This window comes from Galeopterus variegatus, unplaced genomic scaffold (genome assembly GCF_000696425.1).
Source record: "Galeopterus variegatus unplaced genomic scaffold, G_variegatus-3.0.2 Scaffold3170, whole genome shotgun sequence".
In the NCBI taxonomy this organism is placed as follows: Eukaryota; Metazoa; Chordata; class Mammalia; order Dermoptera; family Cynocephalidae; genus Galeopterus; species Galeopterus variegatus.
This window is the reverse complement of record NW_007729281.1, coordinates 96,373-114,774: the sequence shown is the minus strand read 5'-3', so window position 1 is coordinate 114,774 and position 18,402 is coordinate 96,373. Positions and strand designations below refer to the sequence as shown.

General features: G+C 54.0%; 1 protein-coding gene across 1 annotated transcript in view; it reads left to right on the top strand.

Annotated features, from left to right (window-relative positions):
* Nucleotides 1–15,060, top strand: part of CARS (cysteinyl-tRNA synthetase) — a 60,163-nt gene extending 45,103 nt beyond the window's left edge. Inside the window, exons 12-23 of the mRNA XM_008584187.1 lie at nucleotides 704–832; nucleotides 1,335–1,464; nucleotides 1,556–1,659; nucleotides 2,076–2,173; nucleotides 2,398–2,587; nucleotides 3,270–3,338; nucleotides 6,051–6,132; nucleotides 10,202–10,282; nucleotides 10,908–10,975; nucleotides 13,140–13,199; nucleotides 13,678–13,761; nucleotides 14,741–15,060. Coding sequence (XP_008582409.1) covers nucleotides 704–832; nucleotides 1,335–1,464; nucleotides 1,556–1,659; nucleotides 2,076–2,173; nucleotides 2,398–2,587; nucleotides 3,270–3,338; nucleotides 6,051–6,132; nucleotides 10,202–10,282; nucleotides 10,908–10,975; nucleotides 13,140–13,199; nucleotides 13,678–13,761; nucleotides 14,741–14,875 — 1,230 coding nt within the window. The 3' untranslated portion in view covers nucleotides 14,876–15,060. The remainder of the gene's footprint in view (nucleotides 1–703; nucleotides 833–1,334; nucleotides 1,465–1,555; nucleotides 1,660–2,075; nucleotides 2,174–2,397; nucleotides 2,588–3,269; nucleotides 3,339–6,050; nucleotides 6,133–10,201; nucleotides 10,283–10,907; nucleotides 10,976–13,139; nucleotides 13,200–13,677; nucleotides 13,762–14,740) is intronic.
* The last annotated feature ends 3,342 nt before the right edge of the window (nucleotides 15,061–18,402 follow it).

Genomic DNA, 18,402 nt, shown 5'->3' with positions numbered 1-18,402 from the left:
GGGGGGGGGGGGGGGGGGGGGGGGGGGGGGGGGGGGGGGGGGGGGGGGGGGGGGGGGGGGGGGGGGGGGGGGGGGGGGGGGGGGGGGGGGGGGGGGGAGAAGAGGCAGTGTGATAGGGCACCATCACCAGCCATGCCCTCTGTCCCCCAAGAGGGGCAGCTCTGCAGGTGATGATGTCACTGGGGCCAGATCCCAGTGCTGGTGCAATGCAGAACTGCCCAGTCCTGGGGACCCGGACGTTACAGAGACTGGCTGGGTCTCTGGACAAGTTGCTTCTCTTTCCGGGACTTCCATTTTCTCACCTGTAAATGAGAGCACAGTCAGATTAGACCACCTCGGATGCCTCTCAGTTCTGATGTTCGTGACTTGAGTATTCCAGGCTCCGGGGGTGAGACTGCCTGCAACATTGTCCATGACAACAGTCCCTGTTGTGGAGTGCCATGGAAGGGGCATGGTCCCCTGGGGCTGATTGAGTGCTGGGGACTTCTGACTTGGAGTCATAAAAGCTGTGACCCAGGGGCCATTGGGTCTTTTCAGGGCCGACCAGGATGGCACATCGAGTGCTCCGCCATGGCGGGCACCTTGCTGGGTGCCTCGATGGACATTCACGGAGGGCATGGTCCCCTGGGGCTGATTGAGTGCTGGGGACTTCTGACTTGGAGTCATAAAAGCTGGTCAACCAGGGGCCATTGGGTCTTTTCAGGGCCGACCAGGATGGCACATCGAGTGCTCCGCCATGGCGGGCACCTTGCTGGGCGCCTCGATGGACATTCACGGGGGAGGGTTTGACCTCCGCTTCCCCCACCATGACAACGAGCTGGCACAGTCAGAGGTAGGCAGCAGCGGTGGTCGCCTTCTCAGACAGGAGAGTGTGGCGTTCTTACCACAACACAGAGAAGGTCAGTGAGGGGCCCCTCAGGGAGGCCCTTCCTTCATGGGACCTGACATCTGCCTCAGGGTCTTTCAGTGGAACTCAAACCCTAATCATTTAGTCCAGTCTTCCACTAACAACCTGGTCCTCAGCAACAGACATACCTAGAGTCAAGCCAGTCGTATTAGCTGCTGGCTCATAGACCTGGGGCACTCCCTCTGAGCCCCAGTTGCCCCATCTAGAAAATGCAGCACCTACCCCACTGGTGGGACAAATGAGTGAGACGACAGTGTGTGCAGTGACCGGCACTGTGACGCTGGCACCTCCCAGGCTCACTGGCACCCCTGTGATTCCAGCACCTCCCAGGCTGGCAGACGCCCCCGTAACACCAGCACTTCCCAGGCAGGCAGGGGCCCCTCATAATACATGGCTGTTGCCATCCTTCCTGTCTCTTGCCATGCAGGCCTACTTTGAAAATGACTGCTGGGTCAGGTACTTCCTTCACACAGGTCACCTGACGATTGCAGGCTGCAAGATGTCAAAATCACTAAAAAACTTCATCACCATTAAAGACGCCTTGAAAAAGCACTCAGGTAAATATTTACCCACACACGTGTCCTCATGGACACACCTGAACCATAGCCACTCAGAGTGAAGGTGACAGTGTCCTGTGTTCTCCCGCAGCACGGCAGCTGAGGCTGGCCTTCCTCATGCACTCTTGGAAGGACACGCTGGACTACTCAAGCAATACCATGGAGTCAGCGCTTCAGTATGAGAAGTTCATGAACGTGAGTCCCCAGTGCCTCTCCAGAGGTTGGTGGAGCAGCCACCCTAACACCATGGGTGCCTGTGGTCAGCTGTGGGGGCGCATCCTAGCGGTTGCATCCTAGCAGGAGATGCGTTCAGTGGCACACGTCTGTGATGCCCGATGGCACGGTAGCATGAGGGACCTCACTCTTGCTCATGTGTGCTACATGTCACTCTGATTGTACTTTCTGCTGCATGAGTATCTCTAAGGATAAGATAGGAACGCACTTCTTTCTTAAAGGAAAACCTTTCACCTCCTTTCTGACCACTTGTGTCCTGTCAGTGCATTGCGGTATTTTAGATTTTACCTAAAATCCCGTAAGTAGAACAAGTTCATCAGATATTTCTGGATGGAAAAGTTGCCTAAATACTACTAAACTGAATTTTCTGACTTTAGGAGTTTTTCTTAAATGTGAAAGACCTCCTTCGAGCGCCCGTCGATATCACTGGTCAGTTTGAGAAGTGGGAAGACGGAGAAGCTGAGCTCAACAAGAGGTAAGGTGGGGCTGCTTCTCTGGGCTTGTGAGCGTGCCCAGGTGCCGTGCCCAGCTGTATGTCTTGCCTGCCCACCGCCTGTGCCCTGCACACACTGTGCAGAGCTCACTCAGAACAGGCCACACCTGCTAACAGGAACATTCTGGCAGTCGGACTTCATGGAGAATTTCTGTAGTGCGTTAGGGGGTCTGGCTTGTTTACATTCCTTTCTCTCTGTTGCTCAGCTTTTATGACAAGAAGGCAGCGATCCATGAAGCCCTCTGTGATAACGTCGACACCCGCACTGTCATGGAGGAAATGCGGGCCTTGGTCAGTCAGTGCAACCTCTACATGGCAGCCCGCAAGGCCACAAGGAGGAGGCCCAACCAGGCCCTGCTGAAGAACGTGGCACTGTATCTCACCCACATGCTGAAGGTGAGCCAGGGCCCAGACAGGCACAGTCCTCTGCTTGTGTGGATGCAGGTGACAGACCACTGTCAAAACAGGGCTCTGGGTGGCGCTTACCTGCTGCACAGTGCCCAGCAGCCTCCTAGAGCCGAGATGCACTCTGTCCTCTTCCTCCGTCCCTGCTCTATTCTCTTCATTAGAGAGAAAACCCATGTTGCTATTCCTTACTCTGAGCTCTTTTCTTTGTCTTAGTTTTTCTCTACTCCTAGCTTGACGTTTGAAAAGCAAAACTAATGATAAGGCGTTAACTGAACCCGTCTGTGCAGAATTGTTTCTTGTACAGTACCACCAGGCCATAAAGCGAGCTCTCTTGAGGCCAGTGGGACTTCAGAGTGACTGGTCTGCCTCCCGCTTCTGGTCTCTGTTGTTAGGCTCCAGTGGCTTCAGGCTGAAAGGGGTCCAGGGAGGGTAGCTCTGGGCCAGGCTGGTCCTAGGGCAGGTGAGTGCGCCCTCAGGCTTGTGTTTCTAGGGCTCTTGGAGCTGCTCTTTCTGTCCCTTTCCTGGTCCCAGGGACCACCCAGGAGGGCTGTTCTCAACCTGCCCCTCCCATAGACGTGAGAGCAATGCCATGGACCTGCTCACCATGTGGGCCGTCTCAGGACCTCTTCATCTGGCACACGGTTCAAGTCCCATCTGTTTCTTTTCCTAGATCTTTGGGGCCATAGAAGAGGAAAGCTCCCTAGGTTTCCCAGTCGGAGGGCCTGGAACCAGCCTAAACGTGAGTAGAGCATGCCTGGGCCCAAAGAATCTCCCTCTGGGGCCTTGGGTCAGCTGCTGCCGCCCTCTGACCTTGCAGGGTGTGCCTGCCTTGAGGTCACCCACTCCACTGTGCCTACTGTGAGGGGCGCCTTCCTGCCTCTACACCTGCTCCCTCCCTGCCCCTTGTTCCTCTGGAGCCCCCAGGAGTCTTTCCAATCCTCTTTCAACCCTCTGGACACACAGAGACCAGTACTGGGTCCCACCCACACCAGACCCTTCCAGGCCCAGCCTTCAGGTGCAGTTTCAGATCTGGCTCTGAGTATTGAGAGTGGTCAGTTGCCCCTCCAGGTGTGGAAGGCCAGCTTCGGTCCTGATGGCCTTTGTCACTGACTTAGTTGAGGGGTCCTTGGCTGTCATCTGAGCTTAACCTCGGGACACCGACTAGCCCTGGACCACGCCACAGCCATGTGGTGTCATGAGCTCCCATTCTCAGATCTCATCATGTGGAAGGCCATGAGCACAGACTGCACAGAGCTTATGCCGGCTGGGGTGAACCGTCCACCCTCTGCCTCTGCCTCCATGGGACTGTGCAGAAACCCATGCCAGATGAAGTCCAGTCCCAACCTGAGGTCTGTCCATACCTCCCATGCCAGAGCCCCTGCTCCCACAGCTGCTGACTGGAAGTCAGGTGGTTGTTAAGTAGGGCCCTCTATCCAAAGGATGTATGGTGTAGGAACGTCCATCCAGAGCAGGCTCCGGCTCTCCTCTGCTGGCAGGTCTCTCTGTTGGCAGGTGGCATGTGGGCAGACACACGTTCTCAGCTACGTTCCCCTGCTAGTAACGGCCATCCCATCTGACAAGCACACTTTCAGGCTTGTTTAACACATACTTCCACTCTCCAGCTCGGGCAAGAATGCTCTTTAGTTATTTGACTGGAATGCATATAAATATTTAAACACGACAGCTGTTATTTTAATGAAAATGAGCTTGATATAAAATAAAAAGGCAAAGCCTTTTTAAAGTCCTGTTTCCTACTGGTGAGCAGTGTAAAGAGGCCTCTCCTGCACATGACATTTGCAGATGTCCCCCAAGAGTCAACTTGCAAAGAGCAAACAGTTTGTTGTGGGACGTCCTACCAGGGCTCCTTGCCCACGTGCCAGGCCTTTTGTTAGCACTTGAACTAGTTACTGGGTGCAGTATTTTTTAGACTGCCATATGTGAACCTTCTTTGGTGCTTTGTAGAAAGAAAACCCACATGGCTCATTTATTCTCTTGTGCAAATGATACTAAGATATCTATTTTCTTTAAAAACAAAAAATGAGAACATACCTTCTAGGTTAAAGTCAGTCTGCCTTTGAACTTAAAAAACGTTTTTAATCTTAAATGCCACTGCAGTCGTGGGGGGCACCTTCAGATGTGCTATAGACATGCACCCCAGGTGGCCTCTTTAGGCCTTTGGAGTCAGCTAATTAGAAATAACTGGCCACGAGTGAATTCTGCAAGCCTACTAGGCCAAACTTCATGAGACCCACAATTCACAGCCATTTGGGGTTTGTGGATTAACTTCCAAATCCACATTGTTTTAGGAGCCTCAGAAGAGGCAGTTCGTAAGTGTTGAACCACCTCAGTACTGACCACTCGGCCATGCACTCAGTGTGGTCAGCTGGACCTCTGGGAGTTGCCAGCCCAGGCCTTCATGAGAGGGGTGCCTGCAGTCATCCTGACAGTCCCCTCAGGCACCCTGGGGCTGAGGCTGGCAGCGAGACAGTGCCTCCCTCCCGCTCCCACACCAAGGCTTGTTGGGCTGTGTCACACGTGGGAGGAGATGAAGACCCTGAACCACCTTGGAATCCAGAGCTTCCACTGCCAGGTGCACCCTCAGTCCAGATGCACAACTGGGCTTAATGAAGTTCAGCTTAGACCAAAGACTCGTCATGCCCGCCACCTTTTGCATTTCTTTGTGTCTTTATCATGGTTATCGTGCTGCCAAATAGTGTAAGAGGCCGGGGTCCTTGCTCCTACTTGTTGTCCTGCTGGAAAAACAAGAGAAATGGCATTTGGAAGAATTTTTGTAGACTTAGTCTTCTGTTTGGATTTTGCCTTCATCAGTTTTTCCTTTCCTGCATGGTTTTACATTATGTGGCCTAACCCCCAGTGTTACCATAGGTAGTTATCTTAGTGTAGAAGTCAACGTGCATGTGGATAGTAGCTAGTTAATGGAGAGGCTGTTGCAAATCTCAAGCAAGCACATATATGCCCACAGGTCACAACCAAGCACAGCCTGACTCTGTGGCCGCTGGCCTCAGAGTAGCTAAGGCCCCAGCCTGGGGAGGAACTTCATCAGGCCTGTTAGAAAATAGTACCTCCTAGAGACAGCCCATTTGTAACCATAAAGGTGGGTTTTTTTAGCAACTGCATGTCTGACATGAGAAAAACATGTCATGTCATCCTTTGGATAGAGTACCTGCTCAGCTCGTCCCGCTGGAAGTAGAGGGAAGCTTTATACTCTCTGGCCCATGTCACCTATGCTGACACCCCCAAGCCCATATGCCTTGCACACCTAGAGTGGCCTGCGTGTCAGGGATGAGAGCATCTGAGCTCTGAGGTGCTGGTCACAGTAGCACTGCCCACACTGGGCCCTGTCCTACAGTGTGTCTGCTGAACTGTTATTCATTTGTCAACCTAAGGGGGTGAGTGAGCTCTCAGTGAGCCCAAACCATTCTTTCTGCAGCTCGAGTCCATAGTCATGCCCTACCTGCAGGTGTTGTCGGAATTCAGGGAAGGAGTGCGGAAGATCGCCCGAGAGAAGAAAGGTGAGGAGTGGCTGCTGGGACCGTGGGAGCTACCCTTCCTTGCTGGGCCTCTGGACTCAGGGCTCCACCCCTCAGCATGGGGATGTTGGGGGCTCATTCTCTGTGTGGGCGCTGCCTTGTGCACTGCAGGGTGTTGAGCAGTGTCCCCAGCCTGGGGGGACCCGTACTGGGTCCTGTTAGCACCACATGCCCCATCGTGACAACCACATATGTCCCCTGCAGGATAAATCACTCTGGGGAGAATTTTACTTGACTTAGAACAGCTGGGGGGGGGGGGGCTGAGCCTGTGATGCCACAGGCCAGGGTTTCTTTGCCTCTTATCCTCTGGGTAGCAGCAGAATGGAGGGTGCTCCTTCCTGCCCAGCCTCACACCTGCCCATTGGTTCACTCTGCTGAGTGGCCCACAGGCAGGCACGCCATGGCAGGGCTTGTCGTTGCTGCACAGTTGAACCACGTTGGCAGAGGAGCCTTCACAGGGGAACTGGAGTGCTCAGAGTTCCTGTTCCGCTTGGGGTGTGGTGGGCAAACGCCTTGAACTTGGGGCTCCCGCAGTAGTGTCTCACTGTGCACAGCCATCCCTTCATCCTTTGACGGTCCCGAGGTGTGTGTGGGTTAGGACTTTGAAAATGCTGGATCTGAACGTTTCGTTCTGGGGGCCGATTTTTCACAAGTGCTGAACCCAGCAAGGAGCAGCATCAGGCAGTCGTCTAGCTTCTTCCTCTGAGCAGTCTGAATCGGGGGGTAACAGCACGGCCGCCAACACATCCTGAGGACGTAGGACATGCTGGGCCCTGTCAGCTGCGTTCCTCGTGTTGCCTCCTTCAACCCTCATGATTTTCCAAAAGAGGAAAGCAAAGCCCCAAGAAGTTAGAGACCTCGCCCAGGACCACACCGGGGGCTGTGGTAGAATGACTCCAAAAGCCACCCTGTCACCTGCTGGGCCGTGCCTCCTCCCTGAGGGCCTCCGTGTGGTGTGGGGTTGCACCCAGAGTTCATCTAGCCCCATCCGTGCAGAGTCTGTCATGGGGACCACCGAGGGGTGGTGTCCAGGTGGGGTGCCCAGGGAGTTGGTCAGGTAGGCCTGGTCAGGTGAGGGGGCTGGGAAGGGGCCAGCACAGTGTGAGGCAGGAAGGCAGGAAAAATGCCGAGGCCCCCAAGGAACCTAAGCATGAGCTTCCACAGGTGGGGGCAAAACAGCCTGGCAGTGCCAGGCGGGGAGGCTGCCTCCGTGCTCCGTGGAGAGGGGCTGGCCTAACCGAGCAGTTTAAAACGGAACAGTAGGCCTTTGGTCTGACTGAGGAAGCCCGGTCCCCTTTCCCTAACACCTGACGCCTCAGCGTTTTAAAGCACGTGAACCAAACTGAAGGAGCCTGGCTCGACCCACTTGGGGCCTGTGCGGTTCTCTGACAGTTTTGCCAGCACCAACTCACCACTGTCACTGGGGTCACGGGCTTGGGACAACTGTTCTCAGAGGCAGCCCGGGTGTCTCTCCCTGCCTGTTGGGGAACATCAGAGGCTGAGCCTGGGCTGCAGCCCCCGGAGGTCACAAGGCAGGCTGGGAGGGCTCTGACAGGGACTGGCCAGGCTCGAGCTCCCACAGGGCAGTGCTGACAGGAGGGGCAAGGCCTCGCTCGAGACTTAAGAGCTGCACCAGCTGGCCAGCCGTGGAAGGAGCTCAGCTTTGCTTTTTGTTTGGTCTTTTTTGCTTTGTTTTTGTTGTCTGTTGCTTGAAACAAGTGGACAAGGATGGGTCCCTGTTGGGAAGGTGGTAGTTTCTGCCTTGTGCGGCCACCCTCCACGTATCTCGTGGACATGAGGACATTTCACCTGAGCCACAGACCCTGGGCCTCCGCTGACTTCAGCCGTCCAGGTTGGAAAACCTTCAGGGCTGGAGGCCGTGTGTGAGGTGTGGCTCTGCCCCAACACCCACCCCCACAAACAGCGGCAGCAGCAAATGCAGACCTTTTGTTGGTTACTCACCGTTATCACCTCCTGGCTGTCCATGTGGCCTTGGACTGGCCAAGGAGAGAGAGAGAGAGCAAGGAGCAAGTGCCTCGGTTCAGCCAGTGTCTGCCCGGCCCAGGCCAGGTGTCCCAAAGGAGCCCATGGTCAGCCAACCAGAGAGCCTGCCGGGGAGCCGCAGGGTACAGGTGTTGAACCAGGAGTGGTGTGGGATGTTGGAAGGAAGTTAGAAGGACAGGGACTGTGCAGGGGTCAGCTGGGTGAGCAGGGGCTAGGCCGGGCCATCTGCTGCTGGGGAGGCAGTTGCCGTTTCCCCATCACCTTTTTTTGTTTTCATTGTGGGAAAAAGCACTTAACATAAGCTTTACCATCTTAGCCACTTTTAAGTGCGCGGTTCAGTGGCATTAAGTACATTCATATTGTTGTGCAGCCACCTCCACCATCCGTCTCTAGAACTTTCATCTTGCGAAAGTGAAACTGTCCCCATAAAACACCAAGTCCCCATTCCCTTCCCCCAGCCCTTGGCACCCACCACTCTTCTTTCTGTCTCTGTGGATGTGACGATTCTAGAGAGCTCATATGAGTGGAATCCTATAGTATTTGTCCTTTTGTGACTGGCTTGTTTCACTCAGCATAGTGTCCTCAAGTCTCATCCATGTCATAGTGTGTGTCAGAATTTCCTTCCTCTTTAAGCCTGAGTAATGTTCCACTGTGTGAATGGACCACATCTCATTCATTCATCTGTGGTTGGATTCCCATTGCCTCTTGTGTCATCTCCTTGGTCTGTATTTCTAGTAAGTTCCTCATGGCCCATCCGCTTTCTGCTCCCACTCCCCGTTCCTGCTAACAGAAGCCAGCTCTGATGGGTGTGCCCCGTGCCCAGCACGCCGCGCTGCACTTAGCTGTCAAGGCACGTGCCTGGAGCTCCAGCAGAGAAACTGACTCAGAGGTTAAGAATGTCCAAGCCAGGGCTGGCTGGTTAGCTCAGCTGGTTAGAGCACAGCCTTATAACACCAAAGTCACCAGCTGCCAAAAAAATAGAATGTCTAATCCTGAAGGGACCTTCCAGTTCAGGCGTCAAGGCCACACTGGATAATCTTTGATCCCCACCCACTCTGTTTGCTTGGAGATCACTTCAAAGCCAACAGGCCCCACAGGGCTGTTTCCTCCAGAGCTCACCCAAGCCTTCTACTTGTTCTGGCTGAGCCAGTATCTACCTCCCACAGGGCTGGTGTGAGGCTGGGCCAGCTCCTTGGGATGTCGAGCCAGTGCCAGTTGCAGTGTTGCCAAGGTGATGTGTGTGGCTCCTACTCCCTGGTCTCTGGCCCCTCATATCTTGCGGCCCCCCTGCTGGGCCGGGCTGGGCTGGTGTTTCCCAGTGAGAGACGCTGGCAGCAGCTGTGGGGGTCACCCCAACCTCCAGACTCAGCATCTGTTCCCAGACACCTTCTCTCCAACTGAGTTCTGGCACTCTCAGTGGGCGCTCAGAGACGTGGGGGGTCCTGGCTCTTCCTTGTCACTGAGCTCTAGGACGTATGGAGAGGGCCAGGTGTGCCTGGCTGCAGCATGAGGAGGGTGGGGAGCCCCTCCAGGACTCGGGGGAGGGGGCGGCAGGGTACAGGCCCGGAGCAGGTGTGGACTTGGCTGCGGGACGTGGCTGCTTCTTTCAGAATCTCTGCGCCAGGACAGTAGAGGTGCAGAGGTTCTGGGCTCCTTCCAGAGAGACCAGGGGGCCCCGGCCAGTTTCTGAGCCTCCTTGTTGTTTGGTAAAAACCTATTTCCAGGAAACTAACTTGGCCCCAGACCTGCCTGCCACACCTGGCTCTGACTGGCCCCAACTCTTACCTCCCTAGCATCCCTAGGACCAGTCTGTTGACCACCATCAGAGGGCATCCTACCTCTGGGCACTGTCCAGGTAGTGTGGGAACCGTGGCCCATCCTTGGGGTGAGGGCCCTGGCCCAGAGCTCATCTGGCAGCAGCATTGGTGGTCTCTGGGCTTCTGGCATTGTGCAGTGAGCCAAGTGGCTGGTGCCCTCTCTCCCGAGCACATTCTGTGGGACCCAGGCCTCCTCTGTGTCTAACTGAGCCCCTTTTCTTTGCCAACAGTCCCTGAGGTTCTGCAGCTCAGCGACGCCATGCGGGATGACATCCTACCTGAGCTCGGCGTGCGGTTTGAAGACCGTGAAGGTGGGTGAGCCCCTCACATTGTCAGGATGTGCTGCAAGGAGCTTGCTGAGGCAGGAGGGGCGCTGGGGAGGGGCAGAGTGTCACACAGGGTGGGGCTGGGGCTCCAGCGCTTTTTATGTGTTGATGAAGACACCCAGAGTGGTGTCCCCGCCCTCCACAGCCGCCAGCCCCTCTTGTCCGGTATTGCCACTGGCTGCCTGTTCTTACATTCCCTGGGTTAAGGAAACAAGCCTGTGCCATCTGGACTGTCAGCTCATGTCATGGCTTGTCTTCCGACTTCATGGACTTGTTTTGCTGCCCAGGAAATTATGAATTTTTCGATACTCAGGCAATCTGTCTTACTCTGTGACTGCCGGCTGGAACAGCCTTCCCACCTCGCAATTACAAGTGCTCTCCTGTGTGGTACTTCACTGCTTTTGTGGAGGGCTGGTGTTTTTTGTTTTCAATGTTTACCATTTTGATCCACCTAGAATTAACTGCCCTTGTGAGCAGGAAGGAAGGGGCCCCCGGTGTTTTCCTGTAGGTGGCCCATGGCATGCGGGTGTGGTGGCATGACCTGACGGGCAGCTCGGGGCCCAGCGGCAGACGGTCCACCCCTTGGTCTCACAGACTGTTTGCTTTTCAGGACTGCCAACAGTGGTCAAGTTGGTGGACAGAGATACCTTATTAAAAGAGAGAGAAGAAAAGAAAAGGGTTAGTAAAATAAAACGGCTCGAGCTTGGTATTTATTGAAAATATAAAAACCATTGGGATTTTGTATAGTTTACTTTTTAAAAATTGATGTTTACACTTTTATTAAAATTCTAGTATTTATAAATGTCAGGAAGAAAAATTGACTAGGTAACTACTTGACAATTTGGTTACCAAAAAAGAAAAAATGTATATTCTAATGAAGGACTTCTTTTCAAAAAAATTATTCTCTCTGCTTAAGTGAAAATTAGTCACTTTTAGCAAACTGTGAAGCTGGCATATTTGGTCCCACTGTGCTGAGTGGCCTGTGTGCTGCCCCACTCTCCAGCCCCCCTCCACTCTGTGCCTGGGGCCTTTGCCAGGGGCCCTGAGAGGCTTAAGGAGACCATTGTGGAGAGCAAGTGTAGGCACCACAGCTCTTGGGAAGGGGACTTTGAGAGGGACTCAGAAGGCAGAAGTGACAGATGGGGGTTGGTTGATAGATGGGATGTGTGGGGCCAGGGGAAAGAAGTCCAGAGTGCTGCCTGTGTCCTGGGCTGGCACCACAGGGAGGTCAGGGGCATTGGGGGAGAGCAGATGTGAGGACATGTGGGTTGGCCGAGTTTACAGCACAGGGGAGCACACGGATAAGGAGCTGCCGATTAGGCAGAAGATCAACAAACCAGAACTCTGGGAAAAGCTTCGGACAGTTAGAGAGCAGTGAACGGTCTGCAGATTGGTTGTAGTTGGAAGGTTTGGAGGAGCCGGGGGTCTGCCCCTCACACTCTTCTCAGCCCCTCCCCACTCCCATCACAGCTGCGTACCCAGCCTGTGTCTCATCCCTGGGCTGGGTCCTGAGCCCCAGCACGGCTGGCCATGCCTCTCAGGCCGCCCCAGAGCTGGGCGAGGAAGCAAATACCCCAGCTCCCCCAGCAGCTCTGCCATCTAGGAGTGCTCAGGAGCTGGAAGCCACAGGAAGAGCTCTCTGCAGAGTCTGCACTGCTTCTGTCACTGGCCTTGTGACCTCTCCTGGTTCCAGGGGAATCTCTTCACAAGCAAACACCCAGAGGAGGTCCCCTAGGGCTGTGGTGCTGCAGTGGGGGAGGGGCCACGCCTCATCCTGGAATATTCCTACCAGCACATAAGCCCATCCTGACTTGAGAAGGGAGAAAGCAGAGAGCCTGGGTGCTGTGTCTCTGGCTTCCCCCAGGTTCTGCGCCTGGGTCCCTCCTCCCACTGCAGCCACCTCCTCTGTCAGGCTCTCTGGTGACATCTGTCTGGGCACATCCAGAGGCACCTCCACCTCCCTTGGTCTCTCAGGAGCTCTTCCTCCAACTGGGTCTCTGGGACTGTCGCACCTTCCGTCTTTTCTCCAGCTCTGAATGTGGGGGCACCCCAGACCCTTCCCTCCCCAGTGACCTCATGTAGCCCCCAGGCTTCTCTACCATCTGTCCTGTCTTACTTATGACCCCCAGATTTTCTGTGGCCCCAAAAGTTGCCTAGCCCAGACTCCTGTACCCAGCTGCCTACCTGACAGCTCCGCTTGGCGAGGAAGCAGCTGAAACCCAACATGTCCAAAGGGAGTTTGTGAGTTTCAACTCCCCAAACCTGTTTCTCCTTCCTGTCAGTGGAGGGCATGTCTGTTCACGTAGCTGCTCAAGCCGGGACATCCCACGGCAGCCTCAGCCTCCCTCACTTCCACCGCCAAGTCCAGGGCACCCACCTCTGCTCTCATCTCCTCCAGTCCTGTCTTCTTTCTTTCCTTCCAGTCCCCAAGGCCAGCCCCTGTGCCCTGGCACCTGCTGACCACTGCCCTCTCCCCATCCTGCCACAGGGACCTGTCTCCTTGCCCCAGGATACTCACCCTGGTCACCACCTGCCTGAGCCCCCTCTCCCCAGGCCAGGCTCATCGTCCTGGTGCATTTTGTCCTGTCAGTTGTACCTGGATCTTTTAATGCTGGTTCTGCCCTTTTGTCCACTGCCACACCCAGAGGTGCCCGCTGAGAATGTCCAGCAGGAATGAATGGGGGCCAGTCACAACACGGACTCCCCCGTGTGCTGCCCGAGCCCTACCTCCCAGCACATGGGCTGCTCTCCCCCTTGGCGGGACAGGCCGGGCCACAGGAGGGTGGCGAGGCTGGCCTTGCTGGGCAGTCCTGTCTCATCAGGCCCTGTGCTACTCCCCTAGGTTGAAGAGGAGAAGAGGAAGAAGAAGGAGGAGGCCGCCCGGAAGAAACAGGAACAAGAAGTAACACGCACTTGTCTATTCTAGGGTGGGGCTCTCCTAAGCACAGATTTGAACTTTGACCCCATGCCCCACAGCTGTCTGTGCCTCCTTTGGGCTGGGTCAGGCACCCTAGGGACCCTCACAAAAGGGGCTCTGCCCTCCACTCCATCCACCTGGGGCCCCTCGGCGAGGGAGACCATGCCCTTTGACTGGGTACAAGCTCCAAGTCAGCTTTTACAGGCTTACTGTTAAGACTGTTTTTAGCAACCTTCCCCTGTTCCTGTAGAAAAGATGTCTGGTTTAACTTCAAATTGCCCTCCTTTAGACTCCCCTCAGCCTGGCTTTCTCCTTCCCTGGCTTTTATAACTCCCTGAATTTGAGGGCTCAGAAGCAATTTGGGGGCTGGAGGTGGGAGCAGACATCGTGGTGATGGAGGTGAAGCCCCCTTGTGCTGCTCGATTGGGGGCCATGACCGTGTGTCTCGTGTGCTGTGTTCCAGGCAGCAAAGCTGGCCAAGATGAAGATTCCACCCAGTGAGATGTTCTTGTCAGAAAGTGACAAATATTCCAAGTTTGATGAAAACGTAAGAATGCTCTTCTTTCTAGAACTTTACTAGACCACATTAAATTGGGATGGCAGGAATGTTCTGCCTTGGACAAGCAGATTTTCTGTTTGGAGTAAAACTTGAAGGAAGGTTAAAATCATCCTCTTAGGGTCCAGGGCCTCCTGCCTGTCATGTGAGCTCCTCCCACATACCCGTGCAGCTGGGCAGGTCCATGCCAGGGCTGCCTCCACCATTGTCAGGGCAAGCTCAGTCTCTGGCACCGGGAGTCATGGCGTGGGCTGAGATTAGAATGACCGAAAATGGGATCTGCGGGTTCTGCAAGGAGCCTCACAGGCTAGCTGACGTGCCATGGCACAGATGTGTCCTCTGCTCCCTGGGGCCCTCTGTTATGGCCATTCCCAGTGACTGCCTCCAGACTGCTCTTTAGGCCTCTCCCTGCTGGTTCTTGTATATATTTGGTACATACCTTTGAGCCAGCTGTGTCGGAACCAAGCCGTGTGCTGGGCGTCTTATAACTAACAGTCATTTATTGTATGTTCTCAAGTGGTTAGAAGAAAGGAGCTCATATGTTCTCATCACAAAGAAACAGTAAATTTTTGTGATGATGAATTTGCTAACTACCCTGATTTGATCACTACATGTTGTATACATGCATTGAAATATAACTCTGTAACCCATATATATGTACAATCTATACATTTCAATTAAAAATAAATAATTTTTAAAAAGCTAGAAAAAGGAGAAAGAACTGAGCCCTGATGGGAAGGGAGCATTGCCCCTCACCCCAGTGGGAGGCACCCCCAGACGCTGGTCACTTCCCATCCGTTATTAGCTGCTAGCTAATAGCTGCTAGCTTCCTAGTGAAAGGACATGGCCATGTCAGGGGGATGAGCACGTTGAGACCAAGGGGTGAGGAAAGGAAAGTCAGGGCCCTCGGTTACCGTGGCAGGGAGGACGACAGCCGTCTATGCTCTTGCTCTTGCTCTTGCTCCTTTAGGGTCTTCCAACCCATGACGCAGAGGGCAAAGAACTGAGCAAAGGACAAGCCAAGAAGCTGAAGAAGCTCTTCGAAGCTCAAGAAAAGCTCCACGAGGAATATGTGCAGATGGTTCAAAACGGGAGTGCCCCGTGATGAGCACAGACCTACCCTCCAGAACTGAGCCGTCGTGGTCTGCTGCCTTCTCCCTACCTGGTGACAGCGCCCGATGCTCCCATCTTGTTTACAGTTGTCCTCGGGTCCTAAATTAAGATGTGTTTGTATAGGGTCATGTCATCGTCACTCTGAGACTTAATAATAAATTCTTCTAAACAGCGAGACCCTTGCTGCCCTCTCTGCCTCCCACTGCACGCTCAGCACTTGGCGGTGGCCCAGAGGCTGGCCTGAGCTGCGCGGTCAGCAGGTCACGGCTTAGGAGTCTGGTCAGTTGAGCCGCTTCAGCCAGCTGAGGAATTTCTCCCCTGTGCTGATGGCTATCAGCTAATCTCTGGGGCGTGGGCGCATTTGGAGGTATTTGAGTAGGAAAAAGACAGGCTCAGACTGACAGAACCCACTGAGCTCCAGACAAAGGCTGTGCAGTCTGCCCTCTGGTTCTGATGAATAGACACACCACGGGTTTCCTAGACCAGTTCCACGTGGGGCAGCAGCAGAATGGGCAGCTCAGCGGGGCAGGTCTGGCCAACTGCCCAGGACTGCCGTCGCGATGAGTCCAGGATCCTCATGGCTGATGGTTGTGAAAGGGGGATAAGGGGGTCTTGACAAGCAAGAGGGCCGTTGTTCACCAGGTCCCAGCATCAGGGAGTGTGTCCTCACCACCCTGCTCAGGCACTTGTGATACTTGGGCTAAGAGTCACCCCCACACTTGAGCGTCCTTAACCATCCTTGACTGCGGAGGCTGAGGCAGAGGCCAGACCTGCTTCATGCCTGCAGAAGCCGGCACCAAGCTGGATCCATCAGGGCAAAAGACAGCCATCGGTGCTGGGAACAGCCAGGTCGAGAAACACCACCCAGCTCTCGGACGTCGATGGGCCACGCCCCCAGCACGGGGAATGTGGCAGTGTTTAAATGTAGACACATGGACCCTTCATCCCCACAGTCCTGCTGTAGGATGCTGTCCTGAAAGTGCACTAAGAATGGAATGCTGTGTGTGCTGTTGGCTGCAGCTGCACGTGGCGCAGCACAAGGCTGGAGGCAGCCCGCCTGTCCATCAGCGGGTGCTTGGCACAACTCTGGAGCACCCCCTCGACGTGGGGAGCACAGTCCCTAAGTATTGCTGTGTCTGACTTTTGAACTTTGTCAGTGTTTCCCATGCCAAAAAAAATTAAACTAGTAGGAAAAAAAGTTACCAGGGGCCGGCCTGGTGGCGCACTGCTATAGTGCGCCGCTTGCGAGCGCGGTGGCGCTCCCACCAAGGGTTCGGATCCCACATACAGATCGGTTCCCGCTCACTGGCTGAGCGAGGTGCGGGGGCAACACCGAGGGTTGCGATTCCGTTGCCAGTCACGAAAAAAGACAAAAAAAGGAAAAAAGAAAGAAAAAAAGTTACCAAAACAAAGCAAACCATACATGTTCCAATTATCTGTTGCTACATAAATCACCCCAAAACTATGTGGCTGAAAAAAACGATCATATTATTATTGACTCTCGTAGTCCTGGGTGACCGGACTCAGCTGGACAGTTCTAGCTCAGGGGCTCTCGCACGGCTTCACTCAGACGGAGTTATCTGAAGGTTTGTGCCTGGGGCTGGGGTGCTTAGGCACCTCTCACCTCTGTGTGGTCTCTCCAGCTTGGTGGCTTCAGGGTGGCTGCATTTCTGATGTGCCAGCTATAGTTCCAAAAGTATGTATCCTGCAAGAGAGGAGCTGCATGGCCTTTCGGTGTCTAACCTCGCAAGTCCTGTCGTGACTTCCACCATACCCCGCAGTGGAGGGCAACACCAGGGCCCACCCACATCCAAGGGCTGGGGGCACAGACAGGTTCCTGGAGAGTCTGGGGACAGGAAGCACCATCTGCCATAAAACTGTAAACCAAATTGGCAGCCTGAGAGAAAAGGATTTCAACTGACCAGAGAATTCACCCCTTTCGCTGCACATCTTTAAGTGGGGTATCGTGTGTGGCCGAAAAAAGTACAGAGGAATCAAACAATTCGATAGTTTTGTTGTTGGTGATATTGGCATTGTTACTCTCAAACTATATTCTGAGACAAACCAAATAAGAATATCAATGTCAGCAAGGAACCCTTTAATGTAAGAGAAAAAAATACAAATATAAAAATCAGGGCTGGCCAGTTCCCAGTTGGTTAGAGCACGGTGTGAAGGGTTCAGATCCCCCTACTGGCCAGCACCAAAAAAAAAAAAAAAAAAAAATCAAAGAAGTTAGGAAAATCACTGTATTGCTGAATGTAAATTGGAAAAAACAAAGTGAACTAACTCACAGTTTTAAGAAGTAGATTATTTCCTGGCTGTGTAGAGGGGATGGGTGGCGAAGCAAAACAACCCTGGCACAGTGGGTGCTCAAGCCCAGAGTGCAGTTCTAAAGCCACCCCTGCTGGAGAAACGGCCAGCTCCAGGTCTGCAGCAGCAGGAGACGCCCAAAAAGGGATGCTTTTGAAGACAAGTGGAGTCATGCCAAAAGCAGGGGACACTCTAGTGACACAACAGGTTGGGTCTTAAGGGCATTCTGCTGGGTGGAAAAGCCACCCTCAAAAGGTCACATACTGTGTGATTCCACACTCTTATTCCACGTAGATGACATTTGGGTCACACTGTGTGATCCCGTGTAGGTGATGTTCTTAAAGTACAAACTGCAGGATGGAGAGCAGATGGCTCCTGCCATGGGTTAGGGATGGTAGGTGGGGAGAAGGGACTGCAAAGGGGCAGCAGGAGGGGATCTTCATGGTGGGGGATGTTCGTCCTCACTGCGGTGGCAGTCACATGAATCTGCACGTGACATAACATAGAACCAGCATCAATCTCCTGGTGTTGATCTTGCTCTCCAGCCACGTAAGACACAGCCTTTGGGGGAAACCAGCTGAAGGGCACATAGGACTGTGTTTGCAACTTCCTGGTTATGGAACTAGTTATAGAAATAATCTGTAACTGTTGGGCCGGCCCGGTGGCGCACTGCTATAGTGCGCCTCTTGGGAAGCGCGGCGGTGCTCCCGCGGAGGGTTCGGATCCCACATACAGACCGGTTCCCGCTCACTGGCTGAGCGAGGTGCGGGAGCAACACCGAGGGTTGCGATCCCGTAGCCGGTCACGAAAAAAGACAAAAAAAAATAAAATAAAATACAATAATCTGTAACTGTTGGGCCGGCCCGGTGGCGCACTGCTATAGTGCGCCTCTTGGGAAGCGCGGCGGTGCTCCCGCGGAGGGGTCGGATCCCACATACAGACCGGTTCCCGCTCACTGGCTGAGCGAGGTGCGGGAGCAACACCGAGGGTTGCGATCCCGTAGCCGGTCACGAAAAAAGACAAAAAAAAATAAAATAAAATAAAATAATCTGTAACTGTTTAGAAATAAAACACCTTCAGAAGCTTTGGCCAAGTCTGGGACAATTTAAGGTTGAAAAGAATGATTTATTGAAACCCAGGTATGTATACTTATTCTTAAAAATGGAGAAAGCCAAAAAATATATTCATCTGTCACCACGGAGGTGGCCC